Source organism: Xiphophorus hellerii, chromosome 1 (assembly GCF_003331165.1).
Source record: "Xiphophorus hellerii strain 12219 chromosome 1, Xiphophorus_hellerii-4.1, whole genome shotgun sequence".
Lineage (NCBI taxonomy): Eukaryota > Metazoa > Chordata > Actinopteri > Cyprinodontiformes > Poeciliidae > Xiphophorus > Xiphophorus hellerii.
The window spans coordinates 19,477,468-19,497,483 of NC_045672.1; the positions used below are offsets into that span (position 1 = coordinate 19,477,468).

Genomic DNA, 20,016 nt, shown 5'->3' on the forward strand with positions numbered 1-20,016 from the left:
CGCCCCCTCTCTTGGGTGGAGGTGATAAAAGTCACTCACAAGGGTACTGAGAGATAATACAACGCTAGATAGTGACAAATAGGGCAGTGGGGACTTGGCAGTTGTCCAGGCTCATCGTGCACACGTTCTGGCAGACGAGGAAAGGTGAGAGATAACCCCTAAATCTGATTGAAATCACAAAGATATAACGAGATTTAGCAGAACCTAAATAAACGTCAGTCCCATTTTCTTAAAGCTTTCAGTCTCGCTGCCATGCTGCTTCAAAGGGGACATTAGTTTGAGTGTGTGGATATTTAATTATCTTTGGCTGATCTTAAATTCTCTTTGGTATCTTGTGCCAGAAGGTTAAGCCAACTAAGTCCATTAAAGACTGCAGAATGAGTGCTTTGCCTTCATTTTTATGACTGCTTTAGGAGAGGGAGTCCAGCACTGTGGAGAGATTTAGATTCTAATAGATGAGAGAGGTCATAATCCAGCAATTCTTCATTTTAAAGGTTATGTCTATCAAGTGTGGAATCATTGTTTATTAGCAGCAAAGTTTTGGCTTGTAACATTAACGTCTCTTCCTCCTGAGATCTTTTTACCTTGATACAGTCAAGGTTGGTTTACAGGAATCCAGGACTAATTTACAGCTCAACTCCCTCTTTCTCCTTGTCAGTCTCGCTCTCGCTTCTCTGCTTCCTCTTGTCTCTTTCCGAGAGATTGGCAGGTCTTTAGGGTTTTAAGGCGCTTAGTTTTCCATGTTCCTCCCTCCTGTCTCCTGCCGTTAGGCTGACTGGCAGTAATTATATCTGAGTTGGGCCCTGGTTGATCCCGACGACCCCAAGGACGTGACGACAATAAAAAGACAGAGAAATGCAAAAAGATTACAAGAAAAAAAAAAAAGATAATGAAAAAAAGGAGTACACCGCATAAGACAGCAAGGCTGAAACATGCAGAAAAAGGAAGTCAGGAATGATGCACATCTCTGCAGAGTAAGAAATAAATGGACGGAGATAGGCTGGACAAGGTTACACTTCACTGATTCCTGACAGGGTTTTTTTTTTTATATATATATTCCCTTTCTTCCCCCTTGTTCCTTCCTGCATCACAGGTATGAGAACTCAGTATTCATCGTTGTTCACTCGAGCAGCCTTGTACGCTAAGAAAACGTGTTTTTGTCTTCACTCTTCTCAGCTGCAGCCAGGTGTTTCTCCTCAAACATCAGCTGTCTTCCAACAGGTTTCAGTGCTCTGCTGTTAAATTGTGAAATAAAATCAGAAGATTTGTTTTTCCCTTGATGGATGAAGTTACATTTCCATATACTTTTTTTTACCAGTTCTGTCTGCAAATATAACCATCTTGCACAGTTAGAAATGTATATTCAATAGTCAATAGCATTAATGATATTGGTTTGAAGCTTTTCTTTCCTGAGGGGAATGGTCATAAAAATTGACCTTTGATAATTTCTAAAAACAAAAGTTTTCTGTGTGTTTTATAGTGGGCTGCACTGTTTCTTTGTAGCAAGAAAATCCTGTGAATTTCTCCATGAAGTTTACATGTGAATGTGTGGGTTCTGTCCAGGTACTCCAGTTTTCTCCTGCAGTCCAAAAACAAGAATGTTAATTAGTCCCTCTACCTCTTAGGTAGGTGGTGTGTGTGTATGTGTGTGTTGTCCTGTTATGGACTGGTGACTCGGTGTACTCTTGCCCAATGACCACTGGAAATAGACACCAACCTCCCTGAGATCCTGCTAGAATAATCAGAAATAGACGATCAATTAATTTTTTTGAATTTCTGAGCTTATTTTAACCAGCACACCTTCTTTTTGTTAATATGAAGTCCAGAAGAGTCTTAAATTTAACTCTCATTGTTGTTGAGAGAGTAAAAATGCACTGGGGAAAATGAAATTAAGTTTCTCCCGCTCGCCTGAAAGCTTTGTCTTACATTGTTCTCTTATAAAGATTTTTTTTTTTTTACATCAGAAAGAAATGAAAATGACATTTGTTACGCCTTGTTCCACTTTTAGTTCTATAATCAGCAAATCTCCTTTTGTCTCAATAACCATATTCACATGAGCTGACAAGATTTGAAAGGGTAGTTCAATTAACACAAAAGAATTGGATGCTGCTTTGAATATGCTGTGAGTCTGCAGTTACTTACAGACTCGTAATAAACTGAAATCATCTCCTGCATTTTCTCAACCAGCTGTAGTGCAGTCAAAATGTCGTATATTGTTTTTACAACACTTATCCATTTCAATTTTGTTCAGGCTTGTAGCTCACATTCGTTTTATTCATTCCAATTTTCAGGCCTGTAATCGAGAAATCTATGAAAAAAGAAGTGTTAAAGAAAGCATGCAGAAGACAGTGCAGAACTGATCTGAAAGCAGGTGAAAAGTAATAACATTACTGCGAGAATATGAACTTGGGCCTCAAATCAAAACACAATGTGCCACATAGGACAAAAAAAACAAAAAAACAACTACAGTAGTTTCCAGTGTTTCCAGCTCAAAAGTGAGTTCAGAACGTACAATTTATGTGATTTTTTTCATTGATAGGGAGCATATCAGGAAAAATGTTATGAGAGCAATAAAACAAAAGGGATTTAAAATTGCTTTGTTTTTTGCTACAGTGATGAATAGCTGATGAATTCTAAAAAATGTAATTATTCTATGAAGTAGTGCAGTTGTTCAAATATCTGCTCTGGCTCTGAGCAGCAATTTTTTCTTTGATTCAAGCAGACACCGACACTCACGTATATTTATATTCTTACATTTACATCATATCGTGCAACACATTTTAAGCCCAACTGCAGATTAACTGCAACTTAGTCTGCAGTTAGGTGTTTGTGTCAAAAACATGAAATTTTCCCCCCAAAAAGGATCCAGGAGCTAATGCTAATTGGAAGCAAAGTAAAAATACTGATATCCATTCAGACAGAAGCTGCCATCAAATTCATCACTGTCTGAGCCTTCTCCTGGCTCAGATAGTGAGGGAAAAAAAAGGAAGACTCAGGACACGTAGGATGGACTAGGTTTCTCAGCTGATCAGGAAAAGCGTTGGGATTCCCCGGCCGGATGGACGGATGGACGGATGGACGGACGGACGGACGGACGGACGGACGGACGGACGGATGGATGGATGGATTCTTTCTATAAAATCTCTGCTGACTCGCTACTACAGTTGTCACCATGGCATAAACGGTTATGTCCTAATCCCTCACTGTTGTGTTCGTTTTTTGAAGCCAAGTCTCCTGTGCTATATAATCCTTTGAGACAAAAAGTATTTCCAATAGTGACTGTCTTTGATGGGTGACAAGGATCTACCCTCTTAACCTGTTTATTTTTACAGAGATGTTCAACTTCTTGCAGAGAATCTTTAGTTTGTGGGGGGGTTTGTCAAGAACACAATCTATTCCCTGTTCATAACAACAGACAGTGGCACAGTGCAGTTCTGGAGGATATGTCATTATTCGACTGTGGGGGTGACTGTGGCTCAGTAGGAAGATTTGAAAGTTGTGTGTGTGATTTCAGCTTCCTCCTGTCACATGTCGATGTGCAGTCCCATTGGACAAGGCACTTTACCCTAAGTTCTTCATGTAGGAATGAGTGTGATTAGGTGAATGTGGCTCTAGGTTGAAGTGCTGTAAGCGGTTGTTATGACTGGAAAAGCTTTTGATATAAATTCATTTAATTAACCATTTATATGCATATAGAGTAATGCCTTCTTGATTTGGAAAGACAGGCTTTTCTAAGAGTCTAGTTGTGTCTAAACAGTGTGTTTTAAAATTAAATACCTGCTTTATAAAACCTAGAACAGGTGTTTGCGATTTGTTTGTTTCATACTTTGATATGATGCGGTTGTATGACTATTTGATAAATACAATTTGCTCTTTTACATGTACTCAAATATGTACTTTTTATTTCTGTATTTGTTTTAACCACTGATTATTTTTAATCATTTCTGCTCCATGGAGCCTTTTCTTGAACAATGCAGCCATGTATAAGGGATTTACCAGATACTGGCTGTCTGCAGCACAATCGGGTTGCTATTAACCCCTAATAAATGGGCTTCTTGCCAATCCATCCAGGCATGAAATAACACTGCAACTCATGCTAGATGTTATTACTATTCACTGTTTTATCTTTGGTTCTCTTGACAAATGAGTTTTGGGCCTAACAGTAACTCGTTTGTGATTTAACACTTTTAAATAGATTCCCAAAGATCTTGAGGTAATGTTTCTCCTCCTCTTTAATTCACATTACATTGCATTAAATTACCCCTTAGGGGAATAAAAGCCCTACGACTCCATTTCACTGTTGGATAATAGCTCCGCTAGAGATGACAAACCACAGGTCAGCTTTGATTCAAAGTGCATAAGATGCCTCATGGCGTTCACTCAACTGCACTTTGACCCTAAACTGACAAGTTGGCTGCTTCGCCATGTCACAGCTAACACGTCTGTCCATCCATCCAACATTCCTGAGAGAGGAGGGTGAATGAAGGACAGAGAAGAGGAAGAGTGGAGGGCAAGATGAGTGAGACACATTCCATATATTCATGATATAGAGGTTATATAACAGGAACCAGTCTGGTAAGAGAGTTACTTTTCCAGAAATTATGTGCTCCCTCTTTGAATATGCACTCAGCATAATTAGAAATCACAGTGAAGTAGCTCAATCTCCCAGAATCATCATTGCATCAGCCATCTGTTTATAGCATATCTAGAGTTGGTAAGCAGTGTGCATACATTAGAGTAAATGTCAATATCATTCATTGTAAAGATTTTATGTGAGCAAAGATAGAAAAAGCTGATTAGCTAAAATTCTCCCTTTCTCTCCTGACCAGCGGCGTCCAGCTTCAGTTTTTGCCGTGCCTCCCTGGAGCACACGGTGTCTGCTGAGGAGCTGAGCTACCAGCTGCCGCGTCGGGCCGGAGGCAGCAACCTGACCTGGCACGACGGCCGCGGCCAGAAGACAGCGCACACGCGCACCGTCAAATTACTCCAGCAGCCGGGCACAGAGGGCATCCAGGTAGAAGCATTTCTGCACAAACAGAGCAGAAACTGAGTGCATCCGGTCCATGAAACTAACCCCAAGTGGCGGTTTTGCTGGGAAAATAAGGTCAAACATATTTCGGTAATCAAGTGCTCTTTAAGTAATCAAGTGCTCTTATCAGAAATACGTTTGACATTCTCAACCGTCTTTTTCTTCTTGCACCTCACTGCTCACATCCACTTCCATATCCCACTCCAGTATCTACAGTCAATGCAGTAATTCCTGATTTAAATATCAGAAACAAAAAATGTTCTCTCAATGAAACTGCCAGTGGTGGGCCGTCAGGGCCTGCAAGGCCTTCTCTGCTGGCCTAAAAATATCTGAATCACAGACTGATGTTAATTATATTTTGTCCATGAATACGTATTAAATAAATCCAAATGGTCTGTCCGCTTCCTTTCATTGCTAGTCCCCTGGTTGCGCTGCTTCCAGACGTGTATTTTCATATTTAAGCATTTAACCAATCATATTTCAGCCACTATTTGTTGCCAGCATCAAAGAAATCTGCCTGGAGGCCTTCACAATCAGTGGGCTCTTTGCACCTGCCGCACTGACGTCACAACCGCATGCGCAAATGCGGCTCTCTTTTTTCAGCTTTGAGTTACTATGACAGCTAGAAAAGACTAAGTCATATTTCAGACGCAAATAAAACAATACTATGCACTTTGTTGTCTTCCTAATATAATGGGCGTTTAAGTTTTCATGGATTTCCAAGCGGTCCTGAATTAAGAAGACGATGGCTTGTAAATATTCGTTGCTACCAGATAAAGCTAACGCCGCACAGCAAAGTTTACAGCCTTCACCTCACTCCGGATCAACTTCTTTAGCCTAAAGAAGAAGATAAAGGAGCCTCCTGTGTTATTTCCATGGAATCACTTCTGTATTCAGCCTGAAAGAGCGAGTTTATGGGAATGAGAGAGCAGACCAGACCCAGGCAGCCGAGCAACTGATCCGCCTGTACACACTGCTGTAAACACCGTCCTGCTTCACAAGAAGCATGTGTAACGGGTACCGTAGCGACAGCACCGCTGTTGACAGATATACTCCTGAAGAACAGGAGAAAGACGAGGAAACGGCTTGTTAACCTCAAGTGTCATGCAGCAATTTATTCAAGTTTTACATCCAAACATACTTGTTGTATTGAGTTTCTTTCTTTACAGTTTATATATTCAAAGTTCAACCTTTTTAATACATTTCAGTGTCCATAAGTGGCAAAAACAAACATCTTTTAGCGACAAAACAAACATCTCTTTCCTAAACACATATCCATTCATTCTTCTTCTTAGCTTTCTAAGCTGTTTATCCCAAATGAAACGCATTGGACAGTGGTTACATTAACCAGCTACTTTTTAACTTAAGACAGTACTGCATTTGACCTTCAATAAACTAAAGTCCTTAATAGAACCAAACATCATTTTTAAATTCGCTTTTTTTTCCATCCTGAATCCTAATGGTAAAAGAACTATTTTAACACTGGTGGTGGGGACCTTACAAAAGCCAAAACAGAAAAATAGACATAGAGTTCTTCAGTTTCTAACGGTTATTCCAGCATAACCTGAAGTGGGTGAAGCGCATGTATTAAACAGACTTGGCTAATGGCTAATATTAGCATGTACACCGTGCGTAGTTACTTTCTTCGAACACAACGACACAAAGTCAAAAACTGAATAACTAATACAGTACATAACTATTCCAAATACGTTCACAAATATTCCAAATACGTTCCAGCATGTCTAATTACTGGATTAAAAACCTATTCGCATATTTACCCACCTGAAGAACAGGAGAAAGACGAGGAAACGGCTTGTTAACCTCAAGTGTCATGCAGCAATGAGGGAAAATACAAGCAGGACACCAAAACCGCCACCCGCCCCCTGCTGGCGTGGAGTAAATGTTACAGAGCACATTAAAAAAAATAAAGAAAAACTCTTCTCCAAAATAAAGTACAGAACTTGTATTAACAATTTCAAGTCATAAACACAAATGTCACACTTGTGTGGTCGCCACAAATGCAAAACTAATAAAGCGAAATAACACGGAGACCTTAAGGAACACGGCCATATTTTTCTAAAAGCAACAACTCTGAACCTGAACAGTCAGCTGAACTAGAACTCCGACACCAGAGCTGCTCTACTGTTAAGCTATGGGCTTGTTGTGTTTCCTCATGCTTCAGAAGCAAAAAGCCTGAACCGTAAAATCCCCGTTACTTGGTCTCTGACACTAACGACAATAAACGCAGGTAATATACTTGAACATAAGGTAAAAACATTGTCCGTTAGAATGGATGAAAAATGTTTAGATACTTAAATAGCACGTTTTTACAAGAAAAATGTCAGAGAATATTTCCTACTAGCATAAGCTAAAGCTAATGTTAGCCACAAAGTTTAAAGTAAAACTCACCTTCGTATCTGTGAACCTATAACGAGGCGTACATCTTAAAACCTTTCTCCAGCTTACTTGTTGGGGCTTCGGATCGATGTACATCATTAATTGTTACCTTGGACAAGCCCTGCAAATACCCAGTGTAAAGAGCCATTTTCAATAGATCGGAAAAGATTGAGCCGCTTTTCCCCGAACGCGGAAGCTTAGGCACAAAGAGCCCGTTCCGCGGGCCCTGTAGCATAAAATAAATGTCGATCAAACTGTTGCTTCAACCAATCAGATTTTGAGTTGGCGACACCAAGGCCCTGTAGCATGCGTACGGAAACGTCAGCGTTTTTTTTTTTTTTTTTTAAGTTGCGTCCTGATCCACACTCCATACCAGTAGGTGGCGGTAATGCACACCATTAAGTTGCTTGCCAACCGCCATTAAAAACAAAAAGAAGAAGAAGAAGAAACGTCAGCGTATTCACACGCTCTGATTGGATAGTCAAAGAGTGTACTAGCCAGAGCTAGCAAACTGCATCTGTAGCGAGCTGCACAAGCAAAGATGTTGTTGTGTTGATTTAATAGCTGGTTTGTCAACCCACAATGGGTGAAGGAGGAGAAGAAATGGATTTGGTTGGAGATTTACTGTCAAAGCCATTTTCAAGACGGACTTTTCAAGAAAAGCTGGACATTGTTAAGCAAGGTCGGGCAACTCCGAAGCTAGCAAGCCTGTCACAACCGGGAAAAGGATTTGTCCGCCACTTTCAGTCTACTAACTAAAACTTATGCCAGAAATACGACAGTTCAGGCTCGACTTTCAGCATTAGCTTCGATGGCGATAGAAAATGACTTCTTCATGGAACTGAAACGCACGGATAATCTGCACAACAGAGTAATTGAAATCTTCTTGAGGAAAGAAAGGAGGATGGATTTTGTGTACAAATAATTAGGATTTTTGGTGAGTAAAATGTTGCTATATTCCTAAATAATATTGCAATTTTATCAGGTTATTTTTGATGCTTTTTTTATGTGTGTCGCAGCTGTAGACGTTTTATAGCCATAAAATAGTTATTGAGGGTTGGATTGATTCAGACGGAGCACTACTGAAGGCCTAGGTGTGAAATGCACGGCCCGCCACTGGAAAATGCCAAGCAGTCTCCTTGGTTTTTAGCACTACAGATCAGAGATAAACTTCAGAATGTCTGGGTATTGATGTGTGGCTATAGTAGGACCCAAATGCATACAAGACTGAAGTGATTACAGACAGATTTCATTAGTAGTAAACTGAAAGGAACCTAAAGGAACTCAAACCAGCAATGAGACAAAACAGTGATCATAAATACTGTGAAGGTGTTGTTAGTGACATGGAAACCAGGTGAGAGAAAGTGCTGAGCAGAAAGCCTAACACCAACTTAAGAGTCTAAACCAACAGAACACAAGAAAGAAATTAAACACATGGAGGAATGAACTTAAGATGATAATACTACAATAATAATGAACAATCAAAAAATGATCAGAATATTAACACAACTGAAAACCAAAAGCCATAATAACAGTCTGCCGCATAAAACTACAAATTTAGCTTATTCTCACAAGATTGTGGATACATGTTAAAGTTGTGGCACAACAGGATAGCCACAAGATCATAACAGTGCAAAAAGAAGCATCTGCATTGCTTGCGTCAGTCATTGTTTATATCCGGTTTTATCCCATCTGGCTGCTCCTGGTTAAAAATTATGCTACGTTTCATGTTCATGACATAAAAGTTGGACAAAATGTGATATGAACATTCTGACTGATGCGCTGAAAACTCTCAGATACATATATGATTTAGTACCACATGTAAAAGTGGAGTAAATCATATCTTTGGGGGGTGAAGCGGTTGGAACTGGGTCGTTCAAACTATCATGAAAAAGTCGGGTTTGGATCATTGGCAAAAAATATATATATATATATTTGGGTTGCTTTTCCCTGTTGTGTGAATTTAGCCATACTAATAGGTAACAGAAAATAGTACCTTAAATCACCAAAATAAATAGAATTTAAGGACTTAGTTTTTGTTATCTTTTGCAAGTTTTAAGAATTATTAACCAAATGACAGTGATTCTGAAGTCTTACCTGGAGCCTTCTGGAGTAAATTTTCTTATTAGTTCAGTTCCAAAGCAAATTGAGAGATCTACCTGTGCGATGTCATTGGAGATGGGCCAAAATGTTCAGCATCAGACCTGCACCTCCCCAGATCAAATCTCAACCTTGACAGAATGCATAATAGCTTTAGCTTGTGCATATTGCTGCCTGATCTTGGTTGATTCTGCAGTGGTAGAACCACCAGAGAAGAACGGGTTATGTAATAGTCGTACAAGTGCTGATGTAATGGTGCTTGTGCGGTCTAAGTGAGTCAGAAAGTAAGAGATGATGTTTAATGTTAATTATGTCTGAAATATTTCTTTATTTTACAGATAAATGTTTCTCACCAGGGATTTAAGTTCTAAAAGCAATGAGGTTAAACACCAGATATAAAACTCATTTGAGTGCTGTCAGGCATGTGAGGAATACTTAGTGGCTTATCATCGTAGCGATACAATGCAGGCAGCCGCTGCACCATTTAGTTGGAAACAGTGCTTTATTGAAACTTTACTTCCTTCTAAAGCAAATGAGAAGTGAATCAAAATGAAAAATGACTATATTAGAGCGGATTGAATGCATCACACCTAAAACGGCATGTGAATCAACTCCCTCATTCCATTTAAATATTTAAATGATAGAGAGCAGATAGCCCCGTGGATGTCCTTTCTTTCATTTTCCGACCGCTTTTTGAGAAAGTTTGTAATTCTGAGGCTGTAAAACATACACACTGTACTCAGTTTGTTTAATAATTCATAAAAGAGAGTCCTCTTAGCTGCAAAAGCTGTAAAAGGCTTAATAAGAGACGAGTGAAGAGCTGTTTCCGTGTGATTACACAAAGCTTGGATAATTACAGCTCCTTTATACCATGAGAACTAAAGCTTATCACTTCCTTGTGGCGACAAGCTTCTTTTTGCATTATTTAACAAATGAGAGTGGAGTCCAGCTCTACGTGCATTTACAAAATACCACAGTCTCTGCTCATATAGCTGTAATGATAAGAAATGTGTGTTTATTGGGGTGCAAATGTGTGCGCACGTATTGTGTTAACTGCTTGTGTGTGCATGCGGTCCTTTCAGGACTGATGATTAGATTATTCTCCATTAAACTGGCTGGGCACACACAGGCCTTAATGAGGGAGCCGTTTAAGTAAAACACGGCTCAGTTTCTGGATGTAAGGTAGGACCTGGGGAATCCTTCTTATGTGCTTAACAAAGCTGATAAAGCACGTTATGCATCGCTGTGCAAACTCCCAGTCAGGGGGTGATGAGAGATAATGATGGCAGAGGAAGGAGAGGTGGTAGTGGTAGTGTTTATCCATGCACAAACATGATTGTTAGTATCAAAGATGTCCACAGCTTCTAAGTGTCACTGGTTCAAATGGAGTGTAGCGACACATATGGTCACTAGCAACCATATATCCTGTTTTCAGTGATTTAGAATAGGAGGAAGGTGTAAGCTAAACAAATTATAATTATCCAAACGATCCAATAACAAACTTATTTAGTATTCTCTTTAAGTTTAACTGTGTTTTGGTTGCTGGATGTGAACCAATACACCGACCTCTCTGCTTACTGAATTTTTTCCAAATAATGAGGTACTGTCTCATCGGTGCACCTTCTGTGCCGTTCGTGCCTTGGCTGCTGTTTGGATAACCAGATGGGGGCTAAGGGAGGGTTTTCTGTGCGCGGCTCATTTTGCTGTCTGCCACACAGCTTGTGGGTGAACGTTTAGATGAGACCGGGGACTAGGTGGAATAACAAAGACACAATTTAAGAAGTCTCCTTTTCTCTGAAGCAGGACTGAGCTTGTTACAGGAAGCAAAGCTCCTTCTTCGTGCGCTAATTTGCTTTGCCTTGGTGGGCGAATAAGAAAGACTGCTTTGTGATTATTTTTCCCTTCTCATTACCCAGTGCTGTGGCTGACCTTTTGAGCTGACACTGACACAAAGAATTGAATTAATGGAGAAAACACACACACATGTAATTTGCAGCCCTTTTTTTTATTAGAGATTACATCTTTTAGTCATCTCTAGTCTACTTTATTATCTCTAGTCTACTGTATTCTCACCACAGTTATACATTTTCAGTATAAATATTTACAATGTTTGTGGGGTTTTGTTACTATTATTTTGTATTTTACCTTTAAGTATTGGTATTTATGCCGATTCTCTCTTAGCAGAGGGCCATTTCTCAGAATGAGAGTAGTTTATATTATTATGGCTTGTTTATACACATCATTTTTGTCCTTTCTAATGACATGGAAGCACATGATTTTGAGGAGCATATTCTCTTGTTTAGGTTTGGAGCTAGGTAAAGTCTGAAAGCCCTTTCATTTCTTACAAGCATTTGCAAGGTTCAGTATAAGTAGAGAAAAAACATTTTGCAAAATGGTTGGAATCGACTTGCAAAAATAGACCCGTAAAGCCAAACTTAGTAGTTAAAATTTAAAATGGGAACATACTATTTCTACATTTCTTCTTATGCTCCCAGTTGTTGACAGATTTTTTCTGCAGCGCCGTCAACTGCAGCACCTCAGCTGCAGCTCCCCTTATGACATGACAGACAGAGATTAAAGTCTCAGTGGGATAAAGCAAAGCATTCTCCCTACTCTCCATTCAGCCTACCTGTTACCTGCTGAAGTTCTGGCTCTGTCTTGGTCTGTCGAAGCCCAAATAAGCCACAGACTTTAATAGTTTCCTGCTTCTGTATTTCCTTTGACATAATCGCAAACATCCCACTGATGATAACAAATTCCGTCACTTAGTTACTGCATTTGCACCAAAGAGTGTTGTTTTGTATTGTATTATTTTGTCTGCATATGGAGTCACAAAATCCTGGAAATCACACAGCCACCTGCAGGGATCCTTGTGGTCGACTGGCTGACGAGTTCTGTGAAGCTAATGATCACCTTGGTTGTTTAAAACCGTGATGATGAAGTGCAGAAAACAGACAGACACACACAAAAAATAAGAGCTGCTGGGCAAAGAGCCAGAAATGCTTGAGTGTATATTGTCCTTGTCCTGGCACTCAGTGATGTGTTGCACTCTTCAAGACACATGTTTGACTCATGCTAAATAGAGAGCTTTGCGAAAATCCCATCTGGCTCTTTGTCCACCCACTGAGAGGCTGCTCATATTTGCATGAGTGCAAACCTTTTTAAACACTCAGAGTCCTGGGGACAGGCAAAAAACAGAGCTGCACAAAAGCTGGCCGAGGTTGAGGGTTCACACACTTCCACAAAGTTACTTACACAAGAACAGTCAAGTAGACACTTGACAAAAAGCCACTGAAGCATTTACGGAATCACCCTGACACACTTAAACAAAGGCACAAGACTAGACTGAACAGGGCGAAATAACAGGGTGCTAAACGGTGGAATCGAAACTGCCAAGAAAAGGGGGGCCGAGGAATGTATTTGTGCACAGAGGGACGAAGGAGGGAGGAGGATGAAAGAGATATGTTGGATCATATGTCATGATCTGCCAGGGTCTTTGGGATCAGAGAGACAGATTGCAGATCCAACTCTATAATGACAGCAGAGCAAGAGTTCGATGGGCACCAAAGATTGGGGAAAGGGAAGGAGTTGTTTGGTCAGACAGCAGATTGCAGGGATGATAGAGGAGGAGTGTTTAGTATCCTGCTGAGGGATGAAGTGACACCCAGAGAAGATTTACAGCCGAGAGAGAAAGTAAGGAGGCAGTACATGATATGCATACCATAAAAAAATCAATCTATTCATCCTTGTACTGTAGAATTTTTACTGCTGATTAGCATTGAATCGATCGTCAATCTCATGCAGGGTCTAACAGGCAGCCATCGGAAGAGGTGTGTTATTGGTCGCAAAGAATGAATTTAGCAGATTCCCCACGCTCTCTTGACTTCCAGCTAATCCCTAATTAACTACACATGAAGATACTGCAAACACACACGCGCACTCTCAAAATTACTAAGGGAGGACAAAGCTCACAGAAGTCAAGGTAATGCACAGAGCGAACAGACAAGAAGATGAAAAAGGAAAAAAAAAAAAAGATGTGGAGTGAGAGTGTCAGGCAGAGGAGCCTGAGATTTATGTGAAATGAGTGGAGGAGGATATGGGACATGATAGATCAAAAGGAGCAGTGAATGGCAAAAAATGCTGTTTCAGTACACAAACAGAATGATCAATTGGAAAGTACTGAGAAAGTCAGAGTTTGATATAGGGAAGGATGGGCTGAAATGCACAAAAAATACTCTGAAATACTGATATATAAACCTGCATATTTTTTATTCAGAATTTATTGGAGGGCTACAGGCTGATTCTTTTTAAATCAAAATAGTCTGGTCTCTAAAACAGCACAATGAGTTAAACATTTAGAATTATCTAACCATGTTTGTTTTCAACCTACATCAATCAACTCCTACTTTGAAAGCTTGACATTTTCTCCTTTCTGGATTTCACTCATAATTCTTTCAGTAATACTGTACCTTAAAAAAAAAAAGCAGTTAGACCTTTTCAACTATTTCACGTTTTTGTCATGGTACAACTTCAAACCCCAGTGTAGTTTGGGGGAATTTTATGGAGTGGGGAGATCAGATGAAAGGCCCACGATGGAGGAAATGCAGAAATCCACAACTCAGGTGGGAGGATCTGTCAGCTGTGGGTACTGAGAGATCCATATATGTGGCCTTTATGGAAGAGTGTCGAGAGGAAAGCTTTTGTAAAAAGAAATCCATAATAAATCCTATTTATAGTTTCCCTCAAGCCATATAGAGGAAACAGTAAACACTTAGGGTAAGGTGCTTTAGTCAGAGAAGAAAATCAGACATCATAGTCGTCTATATATTTGTGTAAAAGTAATACTGCATTATCTTTATCTTTATAATGAAAGTGGTGCTGGCAGCTTTATGCTTCATTACAGAGTTGATAGGAAGATAGATAGAGGGCGGTACGAGAAGTTCACTTTCAGCAGGACAGCAAAACTTTAATGATTATTATTGTCTCAAGTTATTTAACACCTTATTACAACCAATCAGGAGCTTCGTTAGCTGTACAAAGCGTGCTGGAGATAAAATATCTCAGATACATGGTCTGATGAAGTTTCATTGATTATTTCTGTACATAAGCTATATTTTTTTTATTGCATAATGTCTTGAGACATTTGCTATGGATTGGCATTATATAAATAAACTTAGTTAGAAAGTGTTACATTAATAAAACAGAATAAGAACCTGTCACATAAGAGTTTGTCTTTCTCCAGATAGATTCGTATTTTTTTGCAACTGCCAGCTTTTTTCCTTTTTCTTCCCAGTCCATATCCTCAACATTTTATAGACCGCCTCAGCAGATGCAGCCTCTGCCGTGCCCCTATCCTTTCTGTCTTTTTTCTATATGTAACAAATGAGGGACCTCCTCCAGCTGGACAGAAGTAGGTCTCAGGAGGAGCTGCGAGGTAGCAAAGGGTGAGCAGGGACTAGACGGATCTGGCCAGAGGAGATGCAGTCTGATGGATGGCCAACAAATGGAGCGAGAAGAGTGAGGGATGGAAAAAAGAGAGAGACAGAGGGATGATTGGGAACTATTATTCCATTTCCCTCTTGTCTGGCTTCTTGATGATGAAGGCCATTATTCACACTCAGAGTATAGCTAACTCTACAGCTCACAGCATTCCCTCCCTTTTTTGTCCTATTTTATATGCGCTCACCTTTTCTGTCTGTTTCACTGAATGCCATTTGCTACATTTTCATTATATATGTACAAGCAGATCTAAAACAAATGTAAACCATTTGAAATTTGCTATGAAATTACTACACCTATGTACTATATTACCAAAGTATTCATTCGTCTGCCATTATGAACTTGAGTGGCACCCCATTCTTAATCCATACATATAATAATAGGATTTTAGGTGACAGCTTGAATTTTTCTAGAATGCTGAGAGAATAAAACTGTTCCATATTGGGTTCAGTTATTTGGTTAATTTTAGTAATTTGCAATGTGAAAAGAATATAACTCTCTGGTTTCCTGTTGTACAAGCAATAATTATCCTCTGTTTATCTTATTTAATAATCCAGAGCAGAAACCAGTTCCACATCTTCTCAAACTCAATTCCAGCTAATGACTGGGCTCAGCTGTAAATTTTCTGAAGCTGACTTGCTTAGAAATATGTGTGTAATTGGAAAACAGGCACACTGGAGAGGGGAAATGTAGATGTTTTCAATTAAGTCCAATAAAGCAGATCACACTTGGTTGACCAGCCCTTAACATTTGATAGCTTATTAAAAGAGAAGGTAATTGAAGCTGCATATACAAATACACAGTGTTTACTGCATGAGAGCCAAATTGAGATGTGCAGCTTTTCTGCAAGCTGACCATTCTGTTCTCGATGAAAGTGTGTCTATGTTGCATTTGTGCATATGACATTTCAGCATACTTAATCTCATTAAACGCAGTCAGCTATTGAGTGCAACATTTGGCAGCCGTTCAGTGCTTTTCCGTTGAAAATAAGCCAAAGTCTTTGTTTTAGAGTCAGCTCAGCCAGAACCTAATTGAATGGATTAGCTATGAGAGTAAGTAACTTCTAATGAGAACTGAGGGGACAGGGTGATTGTTGTGTTTTCTGGCCTTATGAGCCGGTTGTCACTTTGTAATATCCATATTAATTTCCTTCAATTGACTCATGCAAAGGAAGGCCTGTGTTGGCTACAAGTCTGTGTAGGTTAGTGAACGGAAAACAAGAAATGCAAAAAGACAAATGAAAGTGAAACTATTAGACAAAAATCTTAAAAGAAACACCATGAGCAGTTTTTTTTATATGGTGTTCCTCCTAATGAGGGGTTGTGAGGTGAACATAAGATGCTAATTCAAATTTAATTCAACATCTGTTCGCCTGTTTATGCCCACAAGGTATCAAACCTTAATCTCACTAATGAATCAAGCTACATCTGAGCTAATTGTGTTGATTAAATTTGTTCTGTATAAAGCAAATTATACCAACTTTTTTAATCAGGAAAAACATTTTTGGTTTGGTAGAGTTAAGGAAAAATGTCAGTCAATATTACAATTTGTTGGCAATTAGATGATTGTTTTCCTATTACTATTTTCCTGTCTCTGGTTTCTACTACTGGGAGTAGTTTTCTTTAAAATTGTGGTATTTGAATGCATCCCTTCATCTTATTTCAACATAATGTGACAATCCTGCAAGGTGAAATGAGCTACATCAGTTACTGCATGTGCAGTTTATCTGGGGAAAAAAGAGCTGTATTTCATATGAAGACTGAAATACAAACATATTCACTTGGTCATACCCATTACAAGGACTGATATAAAATACCTTTTTGTTCTGTGTTTCAGCTGCATCCAGGTGAAGCCTTCACCGTCTATCACACCAGTCCTACGCTGTCCTGTCTGTCCAAACCTGTGGTGCTGTGGACTCAGCAGGATGTCTGCAAGTGGCTGAAGAAACACTGTCCTCACAACTACCTGACCTACGTAGAGGCCTTCTCCCATCACGCTATCACAGGTGCAACACACTGCAGAAAGATGCAAGCACACCTTCTTTATAACGCATTAAATGACATTAAATAACTGTGATTGTACGGCTGTACAAAAATGTACAGTACACAAAATATTATTGAATATCAGGTATTTTTCTTACTATAATTTCAAACTTGATACAATACTATCATGACAACCCTAGAAATGTTTCAAATTAGTGTAGCGCTTTTACCATTGGGTATTTGTATTTCTATCAGAATATTGCTTCTGAATGTTCCTCAGAGTAAACTATCATAGAAGTTATTCCATGACCTTTAGAGTTTGTTTTTTTAATACACAGTTTAGATGCATTTTTCTATTAAGGCACATCAAATGAATGCATTAAAATGCTAATAGGTGTCACATGGGTCTTTTTTTATCCTACAGCTTAAATTTTCATCTTGAAGGGGATTTAAACTGAAAAATCTGCAACTGAGATTTAAAGTCTTCATTGTGAGGTGACTTAAAGGGTAAAGTCTATATTAGGTGAAGAAGGGAAAAGCTGCAGAAAGAAAACAGAGTAATAAGTGTGTATTTGTTACAAAATAAAATCCCTACAAAAGCACATGCAGGCACCTCTACATTTAAAAACATACCACCAGCAGATCCAGATCCAAGACTTACACACATTTCTTTCAAACCTTAAGAGGCCAAATGGTATTTCATGGCTGCACAGAGAACAGATTGCTGAATGGTGCCGTAGGGTCATTCACCACTCAGACTACATTTGCATGTAGGCTTTTGAGGAGACACATGCTGTATGTACACATTTGCTTTAGGGTTAACAAGCTTGACAAAACTGCACTGACATGGATACAGTTTATAGAATTTGTAGAAAAAGAGGCAAGGAAAGCAGCTCAGCTCTCATGTGCTCTGTGATGCCAGCGACACATCATTTTACTTAATGTTATTATTATTATTATTATTATTTTCTTTTGCTAAATTGCCAAATGAGTTCTTGTTTTTGGAGTCATCATGACACAATTACGCACAAAAAGTGTTCTACTTAAACCCGCATGGCTTTTGTGTAAGCTATTAGTAGCTCCGTGCTAGATTCTGTGTCTGTACCACATTAGACCACTGACCCATAAGTAAATGTATCTATTTCAGTCTCTTTGTTAGGGCACGGTTACAGTGGAACAAGCTGCCTGAGGACAGTACTGGAGTTTGTTGTTTGTATTTACATTTGTGGTGTATATGTATTACGAGAAATCAAAAAAGTTAACTTGCTGTGTCTGCAAACCTTAGAAAATTACCTTTCAATACTCCTACTGTCATTGTTTGTGAAGCCTTAGATTATCAGACTGTGTGTTATGTAATTTTAACTTGGTTCCACCAAACAGTACATAATGTTTACATTATATATTTATGTATTCTGCATTTACCTAATATATACAGGCTAATTATTCTGCCATTTAAAGTTTCCATCATCTACTAATTCCTTAGCTACTACTAAACGGTATTAATGCATATATAGACTACCAAAATAGAGGACTACCACAATCTCCTTTTCTGTTTATCCTTTTCCTAAAGGCAGAGCAGGGAAATGCATATTAATAACCGTGTGAATTGGGACAGAGACTACATGTTAGTTTTGCATTAAAAAACTAATTTGAGCCTGAAGCACCCGCCAGGGTGTTTATAGCTACCTCTGATAAAAAAAAATAATAAAAAGAGTTCCAAAATAAATCTGTATTCATTAGCAGTGGCAAAATCCTACTCTGAAAAATGTTAAAAAGTGCAACTGTTAATTTGAATGCTCTGATTCAGCAGGGGGAAAAAACTAATTAAGAACTGATTTTTTGGGTCTGCAAAGGCTATCGATACTTATGGCACAGGTGATTCTTATTAGAAGGTTTTATCTCGTCACATGGGGATTTTTTCCCCGCTCTGAATAAGTTTACACATATTGGAATTTTCAACATTTTTCTGTGTGTGGAATTATTCTACTGCAATGAATTTATATTATTTTAATGTTTTTACATTTCTTTAACGAAACTTCCAATAACAGTGGAGGATACGGCAAGTTAGCATTTGAAACAATAACCCTTAAAACTTAGCATGTTTTTTTGTTTTAGCTACAAAACGCCCCTGCACACATAATCAGTCCTTACGGGACTGACTTTAGATACCTGGATATTTTTGTTTTCTCTTTGGTGGTAGTTGGTTACTACTTCCTCAGCATGTCAATGTTCTGCAGAGGCCTGCTAATGAGGCATCATTCGATCCAGATGTGTTGAACCAAGGAGAGAACTCAACTAAGACATGAGGACTGACTTCTGAGGTGCTGCTGTTTTACTATTATGACCTTTTATATGAGCTATACATCTCGTTACAACTTATTATAACAAATTTATGTGTTTTGCCTTAATGATTTTGTTTTGAGAAGATCCTTTTTTTCTGTTTTACTTTATTATTCAGTTATTATTTATTGTTGTATAATTTTATCATCTGTCTAACCAGGCACTGGCTATGCCTTTGAATTTTTATATTGAAAATACTCCAGCCATGTCTCCTGTGAGCTCTGTAAGTACATAACTCACTGAAAACATGGCTGGAGTACTTCACTTTAAAAAGTACTTGAAACTTTTAAAGTTTTAGAAGATAATCATATTACATTTTTGAAACTGAAAAGGATTCTTTTCTTATTGCTGCCTCAAAGCAAAATATAAAAAAAAAGAAGTGATTTACATATTTGTATGTATGTCCCCTGATTCAAGCATACTGAAAATGTATCAAAAATCTATTATGCCCGTGTGTGGCATAATGGTACCTAAAGGTCGAAGTTTGGAGCATTGAACTGCTACATAATGTAATAATGACATATATTTGGTGTGTAAACTCTTTTTACTTGCTTAGTGGGTATGCATACATTTCTAAAAGATTTTAGAAATGTAATACTTAATGTTTGGCTTCGGGAAAAACAGGAGTTCTATACGTACAATTTAAAGTGCTTTTCCTCTTTTATGTAA

The 20,016-nt window shown here is 38.7% G+C and overlaps 1 protein-coding gene across 1 annotated transcript in view; it reads left to right on the plus strand.

The window, feature by feature from the left end:
- LOC116728208 (sterile alpha motif domain-containing protein 10) overlaps window positions 1-20,016 on the plus strand; it is a 56,224-nt gene that overhangs the window by 23,708 nt on the left and 12,500 nt on the right. Inside the window, exons 2-3 of the mRNA XM_032576129.1 lie at window positions 4,830-5,014; window positions 16,862-17,030. Of these exons, the coding sequence (XP_032432020.1) occupies window positions 4,830-5,014; window positions 16,862-17,030 (354 nt within the window). The remainder of the gene's footprint in view (window positions 1-4,829; window positions 5,015-16,861; window positions 17,031-20,016) is intronic.